The 20,366-nt window shown below is 46.6% G+C and overlaps 1 protein-coding gene across 2 annotated transcripts; it reads right to left on the bottom strand.

The window, feature by feature from the left end:
* Positions 1–10,397: 10,397 nt before the first annotated feature.
* ZBTB37 (zinc finger and BTB domain containing 37) lies at positions 10,398–20,251 on the bottom strand. 2 transcript variants are annotated; one of them, XM_062497535.1, is made up of 5 exons: positions 20,238–20,251; positions 18,376–18,475; positions 15,237–16,189; positions 13,810–13,909; positions 10,398–11,615 (listed from the first exon to the last, which is right to left on the bottom strand). In XM_062497535.1, exons 3-5 carry the CDS (start codon positions 16,157–16,159, stop codon positions 11,127–11,129), a joined length of 1,512 nt encoding a protein of 503 aa, XP_062353519.1. In that variant the 5' UTR covers positions 16,160–16,189; positions 18,376–18,475; positions 20,238–20,251; the 3' UTR covers positions 10,398–11,126. The 2 variants fall into 2 exon arrangements, with proteins under 2 accessions (XP_062353519.1, XP_062353520.1); XM_062497536.1 differs by lacking the exon at positions 20,238–20,251 and having other exon boundaries at positions 18,376–18,555.
* Between the last annotated feature and the right edge of the window lie 115 nt (positions 20,252–20,366).

The following is a 20,366-nucleotide window of genomic DNA, read 5'->3' as shown; positions in this document are numbered from 1 at the left end:
CTTAACTATGAAAGTGAGTCTTGAGTATTAGGACACCTGTCCTCAAAAGGTTTGATTTATAGGTCACTAGTTGAAGGTGACAGCACAATTTCTGTTACCAATGGTTACTCTGCAAACCAGCTCAGAGCAGAATCAATGTGGGACACACAAACTTGGATTAAAAAAAGAAAAAAAACCAAACAGAACTGACAAGGGCTCCATATTCCTGTTATGGAAAAACCCCACAACCCCAGTAACAGCTTTTTCTGGCTTTGCTCTTCAGCTTAGCTCAGCCCTGGGCCGCCAGCTGGGTTGTAACTAGGTGCAGCTTCTGACCTGTTAAAAAACGGGGTTTAAATCTTCTTGACAGGCAAGAGTGGGTTTCTCTTGACAGATTAGAAAGTCTCCTGACAGCCACCAGTGCCTGGGCACTGCGGGGCTGCTCCGGGCAGCGTGGGGACCATGTCAGCCCAGGGGGCTGCTGGAGGTAGAGCTGCCATGCCCAAAAAAGCTCTGGCAGCATTGTTCCCCCCGAGCTGTGGCTGCCCAGGAGCTGGCTGCCCGTACAGCTGTGTCCCAACCAGCCACAGCTGTACTCGTCTGATGAGTTAAAGTGCATTGTGGCAGAAAAGGGTTTGCTTTTTAATTTTTTTTTTTTTTTTTTTTTAAGAGGAACCTATTTAAAGTGCTGTTCTAGTTTGGAAAGGGACTCTGTTTAGAAAAAAAAAATGGCACCTTTTCACATGAGAGATTAACTCTCTGTATGTGTGTGTATATATATATATATATAATATAAATTTGCAGAGTCAGATCTGCTGACTAATGAACAACATATAAAAGTGTTTGTATTTTATTGCTTTTTTTTTTTCTTTTTTTTTTTTTTTTTAAACTGCTGCCTGCTGCCTTGGAAGCAGGAGGGAAATGGATTCTCCTTTTACCTTCCCCACCATTAACTGATTTCCCAGTGCAGGAATGTGGTCTCATAGCTCTGGCCCAGGGGACAGTTCACTGTCACACAGCACACAGGAGGTGACAAAGACCCCCTAAACTGTCACAGCCCCATGGTCAACCTGCAAAGGGTCACAGTAAGGAACTGGAGGCCAAGAAGGACTGTGGACCCCGAGGGACACCTGCTGCTCCTGCCAGATGCCATTTTCATTAGAGTCACTTTACAGAGCAGACTTGCATTTCTGAAACACAGAGGTAAGGAAAACAAATATCTTTAAAGTGAAAGCTTTGCTGCTAGAGTGTGTAGTGTAGTAACCTCAGCACTCTGAGAGAGAGAGGTAGTTACTGTCCTGTGAATACACTGCTTCTTAATGCAACTCCATTTCTGGAGTGGTTGCTCAAAAAAACCCAAAAAAACAACAACAACAAAAAAAAGAAAATAAAAAAATCCTGTGCTCTTTATTAAGTTATCTCAGTTAAATCTTTCTGGTGAATATATCCTTGACTATTTCCTCTAAGAGGCTTTTGTATTTTAGATATTGATTGTCAGTTAAGTTTGTTACAAGATGGAATTTGATTAGCAAACTGCTAGACAGCTACTTCCCTTGTTAACTCTTTAAATTTTCTCTCCCACTACTCAGCTAGCCCTGCCCTGTTTGGGGGTCACATCCCATCTGCTCCTGCAGTAGGACAGCATTTCCTGCTCTGAGCAGTTTTAATGGAAAAAAACCAAAGTTTTAAAAAGAGCTACAGCTATCATATTCACAGTGTTGTGCAGGAAAGGTGGGGAGACACCAGGGAAACGAGGGGAGCTCTGGGGACAATGGGGCCATAGCTCATGGGAGCTGCAGTTAGTGTTTAACACACTCGAGGCTTGGGAAAACTGCATTCATTCCCTTCCTTTGTCAGACTAAAGCAGTGCTTTGAAATACCTTGCTTCCATTTTTATGAATTAACATCTGATCCAGTCTTCTCATCCTCTGCTAATTCTCCCTGCAAGTGTGGGGCACGAGGTGAGGAATATGTTACTGCAAGAACACACAGATGCATGTTATTCTCCTTCTCATTCAGGTTCTAAAAGACCTTATTCAGAAAAGTGTTTTGCCAGCCAGGATTGCTCTTGTCTGCCCTAAATGTGAGAAATGTTTCCCACCAACACAAAAGAACCATGCCTTATTTGAACAACACTCCTGTCTCGCTTCCCAATATTCCTTAGCAGCACTTGCCCTGTCACAACAGAGCCCTGGAAGCTGTCTGGTGTCAGCTTTCTGCTCAGGTCAGTGCCTTAGGGGAACCCAAGGAGTTAGTCTTAAGCAAAGGCTGTGACAATGCTCTCAATCTCAATACTCTCTACTCTCAATCCCACCTGGGATGCTTCCCCCAACAGCACAACCTTGGCTTAGGAAATCTAACACATCAGAAAAGTGCCTGCATGCCATCTACACCCTCCTTCCCTGCATCTCTGGTGGGGATCCAGGGAGCCCTGTAAACAGCCTCTGCAAACAAACATGGAGTGAAAGAACACTGGGGCTGGGGACAGCCACAGAGGGGGTGGGGCTTCATTCCCCTTCCCAAAATCCAGCCGGAGAATTGCACTGTCCTCTTCTTGTTAGTGTCACCCACAGCTGCCACCCTCCTCTCACTGGCTCTTGCAGGCACGAGTTGTGTTCAGTTACCAATGCACAGGCAAGGAAGGGTTCAAGAAAAGCTTCACAGTAATTCAGAGTTTCTTTAGACACGCAAACTCTCAGAAAATACTCTCGGAGGCACAAACCCCCATATCAAATCAATGCCCAAGACAGAAAAACAAGCAGAGCCAGGGAAGCCTCAAGAAACAGCTTTCAAAACCTGACCAAATGGGGAGCCAATTAATTGGCATCATCAAGTTAAAATTTGTTTCTTTCAGACTAGTTTTGTGATGCCTCCCCCCTGCCCCAGACTCAGGAATTCTAGAAGACATCCCTGCCCATGGCAGGGGGGTTGGAATAAGATGAGCTTTAAGGTCCCTTCCAACTCAAACCATTCTGTGATTCTGTGATTTGAGTAACTATTTTCAACTGTATTTTATCTTTTTATACTGCCACTTTCTGTATTTTACAGCCAGCAGTATATTAGTCAATCCAACTTCATTTTTCACTTCTCATTAGTTTCATAGCCAATGGTGTTGGGTCTGACTGCAAAGGTAACGGGAAGGTTTAAATAAATAAACAAACCTCACTGCAGTATGAAAATAATGCAGCCATATTGCCATAGATCTGAGGGGAAGGGTGTTAAGTACATTATCAAAAACTAAGCTGAAAGTCTGCAAAAAAATGAATGCACTGATTTTTTAAAGTACTGCCTTAGGTAACTGCAGTAAAATAATAAATCAGAGTATGTCAGATTAAGCAAGGAACTTACACAGCAGTATTTAAAAATACCTGAACATGTTTTAAAAGCTTAACTGATATGAGCTAGGAAGGCCAGTAAAGCTGCCCATTTTACATGATAAAACTAAAAAAAAAAAAAAAAAAAAAGTAAGAGAAATACAGCTTGGCACAGTCTAATGGAAACAGGACCTTGGAGGCTGCACTCTCCCATGATGGAGATTTCCCAGCCTCTCTGGACAACCTGATCCAATGCTGTTTGCACTCAGGGTGAGACAATGTCTTATCATACCTAATCTGATTTTCCCTTGTATAAACTGCTGCCTACTGCTGCTCCTCCTTCCACCATGTGCCTCCAGGAAGGGTCTTCCTCCATCTTCTCTGCACCCTTCCCTGAGCTGCAGAGTTTAAATAGGAAAAAATGTATAGGTAAAGGAGAAAGCACTGAAACAAAATCAAACTTCAACACTTGCTAGAAAACTCAGAAAATGGCACTTTGAAGTCTGGTACTGCCCTTTCCACACTTCAGTTCCTTCCAATACAGTTTTTGAAATGCTCACAGCAAATCTGCCCCTACAGATTTGGGACTGAACCCTTTTCCTTCTTTACTATTTCCAGCTCCAGCAAGGAAAACACTGGTGCTGCTCAGCTGTCATGTGCCAGGATAGGCATCTTTGGACACCTGAGTCTCACAAGGCAGCAGCATTTCCTGCATGCTCCTGCCTCTGTGCAGGTTCTAAATCCAGCATTTCCCTGCCCACAGCATCCATGGCATGGCAGATACATGCACTACCTCGTCCCAGTGATGCTTTGCTCCTGTTCCACATTTCTGCATATCCCCCTGTGTGGTTCCAGTGCCACCAGCACCAGCCAGGGCTGAAAACAGATAAGCTCTCTTCTAATTTCAGTTGTCTTCCTCCTCCCTAGAGGAAGCAGAGCCACTGCCAAGCTTGTGGGACATGTTAGAGGTTAATTTATTCTTAGAACTTGCTAATTCCTCAGAAAGGTAATTATTCCCTGGCACAGAAAAATCAGCAAGATCTTATCTCTGAACCCATTACTTCTTCCCATTGGTGACAGCAGAACATGCCTTTACAAAAGTTATTAACAAACCCCAAGCACTTCTAGACATTACTAAACAGCAATGGCTCTTTTCCTAAGACTTTAAATTAGACACTAGATACATCAGTGGCTGGTTTTGTGGCTTCCTCTCCAGCTCCCAGCTGTGCCAGATTACAATCTGATTTTCTCTTTTCTCCCCTTTTATTTCTAGCTTTGCCAGAACACCCTTGTTTTACAACAAAACTGTTTAGGACCATGCAGAATGCCTTCAGAAGGCCCCACCATCAAACTTTAACCAGCAAATTGCAAATCCTTTCAAGGCTGCAACTCCCTAGCAGCACAAGTCCTTAAGTCTTACTGATATCCATGTTTTTGTCACCAAAGACCTTTCAAAATTCCCACCTAAAAAAGGCTCCTCCTACTTCCAAGAGACATCACAAACTGTAATACTTTGGTTTACAACTAGATTAAAATATAAATTAAATAAGAAAATGCTAAATGAGTTTATATTGAAACACATTATATTTGTTTCTATATATGTATATACAGGTATGTGTGTGTGCACTCCCTAATGACAGCTAGAGGAAGCAAAAGTCATTCTCCAAAAGCTTCTACTCTTCCAACTAGCATGGTCAACTTATCCATTGCAACAATTCCCTGTGCATAAAAGCTAATGAAGCACTGGAAGGTGGTGCTGGCGACCAGCTGGATCACACAGACATTCAGGAACAGAAAGACAATAAATTATAAGAAGCAGTAGTAACTTGTTCACAGTTGGGATGAGGATAATGTTATGGGAAACCTGAATTGTCTACAGTTCCAGGAATAAAAAGCCAAAGGTCACTGAAAGTTACAGATATACTGCAGTTAATCCTAAAAGGAAAGATCAGATCTGACACAAAGAAATGGCAGAAACCATGTGGAGTTTCTCCCAGCAGCCTAAACTCTGGTACCATCAGACTCAGCAGGAAGATTTCCAATACCTCCATCAAAACCAGAATTCATCCCAGGGATGCTCTGATCAGTGCCTCCATCTCAGCAATGAACATTTTCCCAAGCAGGAAGATTCCTTGAAACCAACTCAATCCTACATCCAAAAGAACATGCTCCCAGTCTTTCCTTGATTCCATGAGCCAAAACATCACATTCAATCTCTCCTAAGTCCCAGCCTCTGTGTTTTTCTGTGTTTGCCAAGCCAAAGCCTTTCAGCAGATGGAAATATTTTAGAGATGGTAGGGTTCTTCAGATAATTTTGTAACCCACTTAAGTTGGTCTAAAATTCTAAATTTCTAGACTAACTGCAGCAAAACTTTGGTCTGCTGCATTTTACTGGTTATAAAACAAAACAAAAACCCCATAGCAAGTCTACTCCAAATCTACTCAATTCCAAAATGTTCTGGGAGACTAGTTTCAAGAAGCAGCCAGTATGGTTTGCATAGTTTTAACTTCTATTTGGTTACAAATATATATATATATATACATACATATATATATATATATATATACATACACAGGTATATATGTATATTAAAAATCCTTTGAATTAAATGTGATTAAAATAAGGATTCTGTGCTCCTCTTTGGGCCTTTAAACTGCAGATATCAAAACTCTGTGCGTGCCTCTCACCTTGTGACAGGAGCAATGCTCACCACAATTATTTTGTTATGGCAGTGGATCCCAGGCTTTCCAACTGCAGTCCTGGCCGCAAGCTCAGCTCCCAGGGAAAACTCAAGAGCCCAGACCTTGGCAAAAAAAGTCTCCTTGAATTAGAGCTTCTTGACTTGTATGGATTAGAAGGGACCTTCAGAGGTCATCTAGTCCAACTGTCCTGCCATGGGCAGGGACTTTTCCCATCCCCAAAATATTTCCAGCAGAGTCTGAACAGCATTTGATGTTACTAATCTGCAGAAACATTTGGATGCTGGCATGGCTAAATTGGCAGGCATGTCACAGATCAAAGAGGAGAGTTTGGTAAAGTTTAAATAATTTTAAGTGCTGTTTTTTGTTGGTTTTCAAGATGCATGATCCTGTTTACCTCCCAGGCCACTTCCACCCAAATCAATGGCATCTTTGCAGCTGTCTTCTTATTTATATGTTGGATTCTGCAGGACAGATGAAGTCAGCAGCAAATAAAAGCTACAACTCTGCTCTTGCAAAGACCTTGTTAGGGCTGAATCATCCAAAAGTGCCAAGGACTCTACTTCCAAAACCACACTGCTTGGAATCACTTCCTGAAATGGGCATCTCAGAGTTAAGTGACATTCCTATTGCAAAGGTGTGGGATGGAAACACAGCCACGGAGCTGTCACAAACTGAGAGCAGGACAAGCAGGGAGAGCTATCCTGTCCATGTATTTCAACCTTGAGCTGGCAGAGAGCTGAAATCCTGGCTCCATGCCCTCTCTGCTGAGCCAGCCCCACGATGCTTTTCAGCAGGGCTACAGCTCGTTCCCAATGCTATTCCAGCTCTGGATAGCTGTCACATGGGAACGGGGTCAGTTGCTGCCGACCTCTCTGGGTTTAAAACAGCAGCAGAGACACAACATGCTTTCTGTTCTTCCCAGCACCCAAACTTAAGTTAAATTATACAGATCACAGCTTGGGAATATTGTAGAGAAGATGCAGGAAAGTCCAAGGACTGAACCTGATGGTGGGTAATGCTGAGAGGACAAGGAGGGACTGCCCATTTGCACCAGCTGCTCTGGCTCTCACCAGGCTGTCCCTGGATGTTACTAAGTTAGCTCTAAGCATGTTCTCAGCCTCCTGTAACAAATTCACATTTCATAAAGCCTCTCATTCATCCCTCTCTAGCTGATGGAAATACAAAGCACAATTTGTTTTCACATCCTCTCATTGCATTTTGGCCTTCTCCTTTTCCCAGCTTCACATCAGTCATCCTCCTGAGACGAAGAGGTTTAGCTTTTCTCCAAAGCAGCAACACAGTATTAACACAATTCTTGCTATTTTCACAGCTATTCACAGGGAGCGTGGCAGCAGCAGGGAACAGCTGTGGCAACCATCATGTCACTTGGCTGACACTTGGCACCAGGGCTTGCTGCAGGCTTAAGGAGATAACCACAACTCTTCACATCTGGGAGGTGAGCTCTTTGACAGCAAAGAATGAAGAAATATGTCCACCTCCAAGAAAGCAAACTGTAAAACCAGAGTGTGTTCTCCGTGTTGCCTGAGGCAAGAAAACAAATGGGTTAGTAAGCCCTAACTCTAAAGCAGACAAAAATGTTACGTACAGAGGTATTAAAACACAAGAGTTCTCTTCACATCCTCCTTAAATCACAGTTGAAATCACAGTTTTGGCAGAACAAGATGCAGCCAGACGTGGGAACGCAAAGCTGTGCCTCAGCCCATCACAGAAGCATTTGCACTTGGAAAGTTGGCATCTGATTCTCCACAGCTTTGGTGCAACTGTGAAGAGCCACACCAACGCAGAGGCAACAGGACACAGTGTCATTCTGTTAGGGAAAGCACCTCTAAGTAGCTATACCACTGCCAGAAAATTCACATGAGGTTTTTCCATACCGCATATGACCTCCAACCCCTTTTTTCTCAAACCCTGGTCTCATCTGCACTCAGGAAGTCAACCATTGAAAGAAATGTTTAATAACGATTCCTTCTGAACTGGTTCCACTGTCTAGTGCAGATGGGCCTGAACTGGTTTCAGCACTGTTCAAAAAATATTAGACATCATGATTCCCACACATACATACACATCCATTAAATGTACAGAAATAATATCAAAATGATTCCCACTACCATACCTTATACTGACTCTAGCTACAAGCTATAAACTTCACCTCAGCGAGGCCTGGGCAAGAATATTGGCTCTTTTGCATGCAATCAGAAATGATCATTTATACAGTGGCAACCTCTGCACAAAAAAAAAACAAAAACAAAAACAAACCCAAAAACAAAAAGAAAAGCAAACATAAAGGAGGAAAAAAATAAAAAACTTTCACAAGCTTTGTTTCAGCCTAGTAAGGTATGAAGGACTAATTTCATGGTTTTCACCAGGCCACTTGAAGTAGTGAATCAGCAAACAGGATGTGCTGTTGGCATCCGGTACTGTTTGGATGCTCCTCCATTCACAGTATTGATACAGTAAAATAAAAACCTGCTCAAGAAACTCACAGCTATGCCATGGGAACAAAGACACTCACCATTTTATGTCAGCCCTTCTTCACTACGGTTGCCATCTGTCTCAGAAAAATGTTACTTGTGTAGCAGTTACTGCACCTTCACCCTTCTCTTCACAGCAAGCTTAGCAGGGAAACTTTCCCACTATATTTTTATATAATATATGTATATAAATAATTTTATGTTTTTATAGTTTGGTAGTATTCTTTTAAATTTTCTATTTTAAAACACTTAAAAATCTTTTAAGCAACTCTAAGTAACTTTTTATGCTCTCTAGTGTGAACAGGATAGGACTTCAAAGTTTTTAACTTTTTTTTTTTTTTCATTTTTGGTAACTTCAAAAGCTATGACTAAAGCAGCACATCTCCACTCCTCCCTGCACCTTGATTGCAACAAAACCTACCTTGGCCATCATCTCACCTCATCCTCTGCCACTGCTCTCTGGCAACCTCACTGTTTTGGTACCAAATGTGCTGTTTGACCTTTGCCAGGAAACCTGACGGAGCTGGTTGTTTGGGTGGCCAAATCACTCCCTGTGTGATGGATGCCCTTGACAGGAGAGGAGGAAGAAGGCACAGAAGGAAAACGGAGGTGAAATATCAGTTTTCCTGTTTGAAATGGTCAGTGAAATGGTACTTTGAAGGTGCCCAGCTCAGAACACCTGCAAAGGTTCCTCTTGTACGATCACATCCCTGTTACACGCGATACTGGCACCGAGCCCTTTCCACACACAAAAACACATTAGAGCCACATCACTTTTTGAGAGAGAGATGGGAGGAACAGTGAGACCCCTCACATATAAAAAATGTATAAAGCAAGGCAAGAACACATCATCCTTCTCCAAATTATTCCCTCCGAAGGGGCAGGAAAATGATCCTGAGTACCTGTTTGCCAATGGGGAAAGCAAGGGCTGGAGATGTTCCCATGTGGCCAAAACTGCAGTCAGACAGCAGGTCAAGCTTTACTGTCACTTGGTCAGTCTCCTGCCAGCTAAGCCCCCACTCTTAACCACTCATCCAGCTTTCTTGCTGAAGCAAGAAGAAGTGTATTTCTTTTCCAATGTCTCCTTGTTCCTCCCATCACCTTAAGGTTCAGAACTTCACCCTTCCTTATCATATACACATTACACACCCTCAAGAGAACTCCCTCACCAAACCTGACAAGCACAACCTGTCGTCCATTCCCCCCCTTCAACATGAACAACTTGGCATCAGAACTAGAGAAAACTCTTGAACTATTGCATATTTTTTAAAAGAAAGATGTCAGGATATTTGCACTTTTCTGCCTGTCCCATGCTTTTCTGGTTATGAACCACACAAGCCCGTGCAAACGCCTACAATACACACACAGGCATGTCTCTCTAGGTTTGCTAAACTTGCTCTAAACATCAGAGCTACTCAGAATACAAAAATGTTAAGTCCATGCAAGGGGACAGAGTTGTGATTGCTCTAGGAACCATTCACTTTTAAGTCTCCTGAACTGTTATAAGGAAATAGAGAAGGGTTCTCTTTTCTTTTTGCATTTCATTGATAAAAAAGTTATCAAACTAGTTTGTAGAAACAGGTTTAAAAGCAACCACCTGCGATTGCACGGCTGTGACAACAGCACTGCAGTATTCCCATATCCCATATTGCTGTTCTAAAAGATCAAGTGTGTGTCGAGGGGGGAGCAGGGGTGAAAGAGGACTTTGGTAGCCAGCCTCTATCTCTGCAATTCAGCAGCTCCAGAAAAATCTCTTCTTAACCCTTGGCAACACCTGAAGCATGGCAGCTCTCCAGCCAGGACCTCAGAGTGCTCTGAGCTCCCCAGATCAGCACCAGCAGAGGACAACCTCCTCTGGAAGACCCCTCCAGCCCTTCTCCCAATGCATCAGTCTCATGCATACCTCACAGCTGCTAAATTACACTCTCAGTCGCTGAAGTACTTCCTTCACACTTCACTGACCTCTGGAATACCACTTTGTAGCTGTGCCCACTTTAACAAGGGGCACCAGGGCTGCATGCCTGGAACAGGCAAGCCCAAAGCCCTAAAATAACAGTTTAAATAAAAAAGTAAAGAAACACACCAAAAATAAGACAGGGATAAATACACTCGGGCAAGGCAGGCTCCACCAGGACAGTATTTTTGTTTTCTTTGCTGTGCCAACTACCTGGGGAAGGGAGAAAGGCAACAGCCCCTTGCCCCTGCTCTCCCCTCGAGCGGGAGCAGTGGATATGGCTCTGTGGCTGGATCCGGCACTGCCGGTGGGACGCCCTGCTGGGCCACAGCGCTGTCCAGAAATACAAACGACTGCTTGTCCCAGATCACTACAGAACAGTAAAAAAATTTTAAAATCCTGTCGATCCCTGAATAAGAAGTTGATTGACACAGTTGTTCTGTTTTTCTCCAAGAAGAGGAAGAGTAAGGGAGAAAAACATTTAACACTCTATGGGTGTGTGTGTGGGTGTGTGAGAGGAAGAGAAAGAGAGAAATTTTTCTATTTTGGCAACATCTTGGGAGCTTCTTTCTGTTCAGTGGTGGCATTGCACTAATTACAGTACCAGCCTGCTGGGTTGGTGCTGACTCTTTAGAGCCAGGAATGGGAAGACCGTCCTCTCTCCTGGGACTCCACAGCCACGTTTCAATCCGGCCCGGTTGTGGACACAGATCCCTGTGCCGTCTCCCCCACTGCCACGGCCTCTTCCTGCGGAGGAGATTCCTCCTCTGCCTGCCCCCGGGACGTCACAGTGGTCTCAGGGGAGATGCTGTGGGGCCCTTCCAGGGGCAAACAGCCGGGGTGGTTCTTGCGAAAGTGCTGGTTGAGGATGGCCTGGAAAGGGAAGCTTTTGCCACAAACGTGGCAGTGGAAGGGCTTGTTGCCTGTGTGCTTGCGGATGTGATATTCCAGCTGATCCTTGCGGGTGTACTTCTTCCCGCACATGCGGCACACAAAAGGTGTGATGCCCATGTGGAGCCGCATGTGCCGGTCCAGGCTGCCCTTCTGGTTGAAGGATTTGGCGCAGTAAATACACGTGAGCCGTGGGTTGTACCGGAACCAGCGCTCTGAAACCTCCTGCTCCCGCAGATACTCCACGTAACCACTCACTCCAAGCATGGCCGATTCCTCCCCCTGCCAAGGAAACGGCATAGATTTAAATAACAAGCAGCCTAAAACAAGTTGCAGAGAAGATCAGGCCCAGGCCCAGCCAGTAAGCATGTGCCAAACCTCAAAATCAGCAGCGCTAATGTCTGCAACCTCAAGCACACATTTAAGTGCTTAAATGGGGCCTTGGGGCTGAAGACAAATGAGCAATCAATTAGAAACCACTGCTGCAGAGGCCCCTTCTGCCAAGCCATTCCCTGGATCTGGTGAAGAAAAAACAGGCCTTGACACAAGGGCGCTTGGCCACCAATTCAGTTATGGACCACATGTCAGTACTTGTTACTTTTTAAAAAAATCTATGCCAGTTTTATGAAAACACTTCAGTGTATCACCTGTTTTCCTTACTAAAAGTCAAAAAAGAGAAGCCCATTGATGAGCTTGCAGTAAAACAAAGGAGGAGAAAACCACAAAACATATCTGAAAGTCTTCAGGTGTCATTTTACACAGGCATTTATTCAGGTGTCACTTAGAGCTCATTTTGTGAGTCACATTTGCCTGCCTGGCTGTGTAAGCAATCCCAGCCCCTTGGCATCAGAGGCAAGGATGTGCCTGACCCAGCTTGCACAGCAAGCACTCTTCTGTTTTCTGAAGTCACACAGACAAATAGCCAAGGGCAACTTGAACCACAAGCCTGGTCTCAGGACAGACACTTCTGACCATCGTGCTCAGATTGAGCAGAAACACCCTGACTCCAGAATGCTTCTGTGCTGGAGATGCACTGTTTAACCCCCCAGTGCTGCTTCCCAGTGGTGCCAAATGTCGAGAAGCAACCAGTGTAACAGCAGGAGGGCATCTCCTCTGCAAGCCAGGGCTCTACAGGCATGAGCAGCAGTGTACCTGTGCCAGGTGCTGCTGAATCCATCTGTACAGGCATAGGGAAGCTGCTGAGCACTAAAGGAGATAGACAAAGCTCTGGCTCTTCCTTTCCACTCTACCGCTGCCACTGGGCAGGGATCACAGGCAGGCTATTTTAGTAGGGATATCGCAATGCCAGGAGAGTGGAAGGTGATGATACTTCCCCATGGTACGTAAAGCCTAAGGTTTCATGTTTGAGGCTGTTTCACAATGGAGAAATAAGAGCAGCTTTTCTGTAAGCAGAGCTAAAATTGCTTAATATGTCACAGTTCCCCTAGAGGGTTGGTTTGACCTGAAATTTTTGCAATGTCTTCTGAGGACACAAAACAAAGCTTTGCAAAACAGGAACAAAAAGGTATCTGCTGTTTTATGGAAATGTCTAACAAAGTCAGCAGACAGCAATCACAATTTTCAAACCCTAGCTTCACCTGGTCTAACTCAAGGGCATAGCAGCCTAGTATCTCCTTACCCACATCCAGCCAAGTCCTTTGCTTACACACTGACACATTCCTTACCTGTCAGGCTCACAAGGCACTGTGTTGGCTGACACGCTTGCACTACAGTGGCACTGTGACACTAACTGAATGCAACTAAATTAGACCAAAAAGAGAAGGCACAGGCATTACTGCCATGTCCCACTCTGCTGCACTCTACAACCCACTGCCCTCCCATTTCTGTGCATCTCTCCCTCCTACCCCAAAACTGTGCCCAAAAAACCAGAGAACGCAGAGCTCCTTTATGTTGCAAAGTCTGCTGTGCAACACAATCACTTGGAGAAGAGACAGAGACCTCTCAAAAATTCCACAGTTCTTCGACAGTCCTCCCAACAGGTTAATTGGTGTAGCTCCTGGGGGGCTTTTGGGAATGGTCTTGGTACTGGCATAGAAAGGTTCAGCTGCTGTCACCCGTCTTCCACGGAAGCCAAGCCACACCTCCTCCCTCTGCTCAGGCATTTGCTGCCAGTGTTTGAGGGCAGATCCAGCTCTGCATGCAAATAGGGTTTCTCCTCAGGAGTTGGTGGCTTGCCCAGAACAAGGGTGGGTATTTATGCCCTCAAACAACAACAGAAACTCCTTGTGTATTCCAGGTATCTGGCAAAAATCCCAAACGACAGCCAGAATCGGTTTTAAATCGTACATGGCCAGCACATGTTCTCCTGTGAACAAGTAGATTCTTTGCTAAAGTAAAAGGTCCTTGCATTACACACATTATTGTTTGCAAATACAAAATATTACACGCTTCAACACAACAGAGTCCCCTTCACCTTCAAGCCAGCATTTACTCGCAAATGTCTTGATCTGCCTACCTGGGAACTGGGCTGCTTAGGCTCATCCATCCGCCCAGGAGACTCGCTTTTTGATCTGTACCGCTCAGTCACAGCAACCATGCTGCCAGAAGGGCTGAATCTGTGGGGTGGGGGAGGAGTGTAAGTTGAATTTTTAATGGGCATCAGGTCACTACAGTGTTTAGAACAACAGGTCAGCAATAGAGGCATCTATATAGCATCTCTTGATCCTCATCAGCTAACACACTGGATGTGGAACAGTGCAAGTATAAAAGAAAAAGCAAATCATTCAGTCTAAACACCTAAAAAATAAAACTAAGTCATTTGGGTTCCAGTTCAGCAACAGAGAGGGGTTGCTACCACGAATAAACCAATATGGTGACTCGGGTGACTCAGGAACTGTACAGCAGGACAGAAACCATTTCTCAGAGGACACCTCTCCTTCAGCACCCTTCTCCTCCATTCCCAGTGTCAAGCATACAGGATGTGATGGACTAGAGGTAGGAAACAGTGCATACAGACTGCAGTGCAAAAAGAGATGCTAGAGACTAGCTGATCCAAGGAAAAGGGCTAAGGAAGTAGGAAAGCATTGCTCTCCAAGGCCCAGTTCAAGATTGTTCTCACTGATTGATTTATTAAGTAACAAGTGACAGAATATCTGCTGCTTCAAGGTAGCTGTTTCCCCGTGGGATTGAGCTAGAAGAGAGGCAAATGTGAAGTGAAACCGTAAAATTACAACCTGCCCAAATAAAACAGACTCGCCCTTTATCAAATCCATTCTCTGGCCTGAGCCTAGGGCAAGAAAGCAAATCCTGGAGTAGAGGGGAAGCAGAAGAATGGAGAATCCAAACACAGCAGATTTCACCACTCATTCAAAGGCTTTCTGCTCTCTTGTATAAATCTAAACAACAGTGGAGGCCACTGGATTCCCCATTTCAATTGCCTCAGAAGATGTAAACCCAGGGCCCACTGTTATCATGGACCACTGGGAAGACCTTGACCTACACCTGGTGCCTGGCTTGTTTCTCAGCCAGAACCATCCCCAGATCTTTGGCCAGAAGGCACCAGTATAATGGAGATGTGTAACACATAAGACCTCATTAATCCAGAAGCTGAGTCCAGTATCTGCTGAGGCTGAACTGAACATAAATCCCACCTCTGCTGAAACACTGAGAGGTAGGGATCCCAACCTCTAAGAGCTAGTAAGTAATTTCCCAAGCTAGCCTGTACCTGGAGATCCTGGTCTGATCACTACCCAGCCAAAGTATTATTACCCAAACTGCATACACTTCCTAACACCAGGTAAAAACCCTTTTACTCTTATGCTTAAGATGGCCAAAGGAAAAAAGAAAGAGGAAATGTTCCAAAGCGACTGACCCATCCAAGTCAGAATCTTGCACAACCTCCTCTTACAGCCAAGGTGAATAATTAAGTTTAAGAAAACCCACCTGTCGATCTCACTGCTGGTTGGCCTGACCACTTTGGCTCCAGAGGAGCCCAAGGCAAAAGCCTCCTGGCCCAGCGATCCGTGGCCCGTGGTGTCGATCACCATGGCCGTGACCTCCTCAGCGCTGCTCCCATCTTCTCCCGAGGGCTGGTGCTCTGCCCCCAGCCACTCCTCCAGGTTTTCCGTCTTGATGCGCACTCCTCCCAGCACCCGCACTTCCTCGTCGTTCTGTGCCCCGCGCTCTCCCATTCCTGTCTCCACGTACCACTGTCCCGCTCTGTTAATCCGCAGGATGGGCTCCCTGCCTTCCACATCCGAACTCTGCTCGATGATTTGGGGGCTGGTGGACTCCTCGGGTGGGCTTAGTTCCCGAATGTCCAGCACTGTGCTAACCTGGCCCAGGCGGCTCCCCTTGGGTGTGTTGTGACGTGGACTCAGGGAACGGTTTAGATTTGGCGTTGCCCCGTGAGACTCGGGCGGTCTCTCCTGATGCTTTGTCCTGGTCTGGCTCAATTCCGCTTCCACCTCCGCCACATTAATTTTGAAATGAATCCCCTCGAGTATCTGCGTGCATTTGTCTATGATGTGCTGCATCTGCAAGAAACTGGCAGCTGTCAGGTAACTGATGATGTCAGCCAGCTGCAGACATATCCTGCCAGTGTAGCAGAAGGAGAGGAGCTGCTCGAAAACAGAAGGGTTCTTGATGACAGAGATGGACACAGTGCTCATCTCGTTCAGGGACATGTGGTCACGGAAGTAGGGTGAGCTGGCAGCCAGCACCACCTTGTGCGCACGGAAAGCCTGGCCCTGCACATTGACCACAATGTCACACAGCCGACCCTGCATGCGCAGCTGGTTCAGGTGGCTCAGGACAGAGTTACTGAAGTTAGGAATCTCCAGCTGAATGTTCCCACTCTTCTCCATGGCTGTCCCAGCTGCAGGTGCACGACTCTACTGGAAAAGGGAGAAAAGATCCCATCATTAACAGAGCTAATCATCTGAAATTAGAACATTTTTCACATGCTTCCACACAATTTGAAACACTGGAGTTTTTAGAGACCATCCTCACCCATTTAATTGCCACACACTGGGCAGCAGCTCTGCCACAACCGAGTGTGTTTGAGATCTCTTACAAGGGCTCTCTGATCCCTCCATGCTGTGCACCCCCCTGCACAAGAGTTCTGCTAAACCAGAACCTGACAGACCCCCATTCCCTGCAGCTTTAGTGTGCAAAACGCTTTGTTCTGCCAGCCTCAATAACAGCACATCTGCATGTAAAAAAGCATTTTAAAAATGGCACAGGTATTAAAAATAGGCACCTGATTGCATAATGAATTAAAATACTCAGCACTTATACCTTCTAAGCATCTTGAAAAGAGAAAGTAATAGGGAAAGCCCCTTTGTAAAACAGGAACCCGGAAGGAGACACCGAGACCTAAATCCTCCAGAGACTTCTGAAAACTTGGCCAGCATCTGACCTCAAGGCACCCTAAGACCCTGAGATATCCATCATATGCAGCATTTCTGACACATGTCAGACAACATATAACAGGAGAATGAAAAAAAGTCGTGGTGCAGGAGAGCTCACAGGGCCTCACCCATGATTACTTTTGTAGGGTCCCAAGAGACTTCACATTGGTTATCACTAAGTTCTCATCCTGGCCATACCCTAAGTGAGTAACTCCTAGACTCTTTCCCAAGTAGGTAATAATGGGACTGTTCCTCTTGGGCTACAATTCACAATGGTGCTGCTCTGCTTGGGCTGCAATCCAGGCAAATGGTTTACCCAGGCTATACAAGGCTCACCCCTTGTTTCCCACCTTGGCTGGGATGTTCCTAGTTGCTCCCACCTTTACTACACAAGAGCTCCTGCTAGGCTCAGCTGGTGCAGTCAGGGGACCCTTCACCACTCAGCCCAGTCCACCAAGGCTTATCAGGAGATCTCAGAGCAGGGCCAGGGAGGGGGGCTGGGGGATGCACCACCACATCACATTTCATTTTGGCAAAGTTTGAAAAGAAGCTCTGACCTTATATGGTAAAAATTTGGAATGGATGAAAGTGAGATGTAAACTCATCCAAAAAGGAAAAAAAAAAAAAGGAAAGTCAATAAGCTTGTTAAAGTCCACTCATGGCATAAACAGCTTCCAAGCTGGAAAGCATCTGAAGTGTGGATTCAGCAGAGTCCTGCAAATTTCAAAACCACTTCAAGTAGGCTGGGAATACCAAGGCTCACAGTGCCCACTCTGCGGAATCTCCAAATTGAAGGGATTGGCACATGAAGAGCATGTCTGCCTTTGGAGGACTTTTTGTTTGGAATTTATGAACATTGCAGCATAGCACAGCTCCATATGCCCAAGGAGGCTTTGTACAAACTTGGCAAACCCAGTTACTAAACATGAAGCTGCAGGACAGCCTGTCAATCTTGTGGAGTTGTGCCAAGGGATTTCTGAGTGGCAGGATGGCTGCATGTCCCTGGAGAAGTCAGATTGGAGTGCACAAAGCTTCACAAGGTGCAGCTGAACAGTGTCAGGTCTTAGAGCTTCTTCTCTTGCTCCCCCATCACAGAATGGTCTGGTTTAGAAGGGACCTTAAAGCCACCCCTACCCAGGGACACCTTCCACTATCCCAGGTTGCCACAAGTTCCGTCCAGTCTGGCCTTGGACACTTCCACAGATCCAGGGGAAGCCACAGCTTCTCTGGGCAACCTGTGCCAGGATCTCACTTCCCTCACAGGTAACAATTTCTTCCCAATATCCAGTATAAACCTACTCTCTGTCAGTGGGAAGCCATTCCCCCTTGTCCTGTCACCCCATCCCTTGTAAACAGTCTCTCTCCATGTTTCCTGTCAGCTCCTTCAGGCACTGGAAGGCCACAATTAGGTCACCCTGACACTTCTCCAGGCTGAACCATCCCAACTCTCACAGCCTTTCCTCACAGCAGAGCTTCTCCATCTCTCTGATCAACTTGGTGCTTCCTGTGGACTTGTTCCAACAGCTCCATGTCCTCCCCTATCTTTTGGGGAGAGCAACAAATCCCACAAAAATTAGGAAATCACAGTGCACAGGTGTGTGTCAACACAGCACTGGGAGCAGAACATTAACTGCATAGAACAAAGGTAAATAGAAAAGCCAGCATCTTACCTGTAGTGCTGTGAGTTACATGCAGTGGAAGGAAATGGGGGTGCTGCCTTCTTTCTTTTTCTTCTGATGTAATGAGAAGAAAATTTGCTGCCCCCTTCCCCTTTAGGAGGTAAAAAGAAAGAAAAAAAATGAAGTGTAGAGGAATTGGGTTCCCCCAAGTGCAATTGTGAACATCAAGCTTTGTCATTCTTGGTTTTGCTGGAGGATCTAACAGCAGGATTAGCTCACCATCTTCCCAAATCAGCTGTTCCTAAAGCAATAAACCTCAGAGTACACTCTCAAGGAAGGCAAGGGTGAAACACCATTGCCAAGGCCATGAGCACGCAGGGAGGCAAGAGGGAGCCAGAGGCTGAGCTTGGGATATACAGAAAGAGAAGGGGAAAAAAAATTATCACACCTTAACTGCTGAGCATGGCTGGGTATGGCTGTGGTCAGAAGGCAGCTGGCTCCCCGGAGAGCCCAACAAATTATCTGTGAGCTCCTGCTCCAAAGGCAGTGAAAACCCATCCACTCTTGATAACCCACAGAGTTCTGCTCACCTCAGTATCAAGGAACCTGCATGTTATGATTCATCCAGAGGCTGGTGAGAGGAAATCTGTCTTTTGTTTCAAATTATCCTGTCAGAGACTGATTTCTGCCCCTCTGAGTAAGGGACTTCTCATCAGCTTCTGCACCTCAGCCACAGGGCAATGACATCCTGATTTCTCTCTTCTCTGGGAAGTCCATCACCTCCACCCACCTTACCTGCAGGCTGAGCTGAGTCAGCACAGAGCACACACAGACACCGCCGTTTTTAATGCAATTTGAAGTGTCACCAGCTGAAACTCAGACTTTACTTATTTTATCGCAGCAAATGCCTTCCAGCCTGTGAGGCAACTACCAGGGGCAGGTGGAATTCTTGATCCATCAGGTAAGAAGCAGAGACAGACCACCCAGCAGGTGATGTCACCCTGGAAGCTGCACTGAAAACTCTGCTTTTGGGCGGAGATTTACTGTGACTGGGCAACTTCACAGAATCACAGAATATTCTGAGCTGGAAGGGACCCACAAGGACCACTAAGTCCAACTCCTAGCCCTCCACAGACACCTCAACACACCCACCCTGTGCTTAAAAGCATTGTCCAAACGTTCCTGGAGCTCTGGCAGCCTTGGGGCTGCAACCATTCCCGCCCCGGGAGCCTGGGCAGTGCTCGACCACCCTCTGGGGGCAGAACCGCTTCCAGATCTCCAGACTAAACCCCCCCGACACAACTCCAGCCGTTTCATGGGTCCTGTCCCTGGTCCCAGAGAGAGCTACCTAGAATCCCAGAATGGTTTAGGCTGGAAAGGACCTTAAAGCTACGGGCAGGGACACCTTCCACTATCCCAGCTTGCTCCAAGCCCCGTCCGATCTGGTCTTGGACACTGCCAGGGATCCAGGGGCAGCCACAGCTTCTCAGTGCAACCTGAGCCAGGGCCTCACCATCCTCACAGGAAACAACTTCTTCCCAATAAACCTATGTGGCTACTTGCACATTCCAACGGGACTCCAACAACTATAAAGCCAAACATAACTCTGAACTAAGACGAGCGGCAGCAGCTTCTCGCCCGTCCCCACCCCACCCGCAGGACCTGGTTCTCAGAGCCCGGTGTCTCCCGGCCCCATCGCTCCCGGACCCTCCTCCAGCGAGGCCCGCAGCTCCTTCTCACCCGTGACAACCGCGCCGCGGCCCCGGACCAGCGGTGCACGGGGCGGGCGGGGCCAACCTCCCCCAGCCCCCGCCCTCCCGCCCTCGGTCCCGCGGGGCGGCGGCCGCACCCCCGCCCCTCCGCAGCCCCGGGGCCCTGCGCGGCTTCTCCCGCCCCTGCCGGCCCAGCCTCACCTGCCGGGGGTGGGAAGGGCCCGCAGCGCCGGCCCGGAACCGAAACGCGCCAGCGCGAGCCGCGCCCCGGAAGGAAATGCCGTGCGGACCGTACGCCCCCGCCCCGCCCCTGCCCGTGGACCACACCCC

Source organism: Cinclus cinclus, chromosome 8 (assembly GCF_963662255.1).
Source record: "Cinclus cinclus chromosome 8, bCinCin1.1, whole genome shotgun sequence".
NCBI lineage: Eukaryota > Metazoa > Chordata > Aves > Passeriformes > Cinclidae > Cinclus > Cinclus cinclus.
This window is presented reverse-complemented; position numbering and strand designations above follow the sequence as displayed.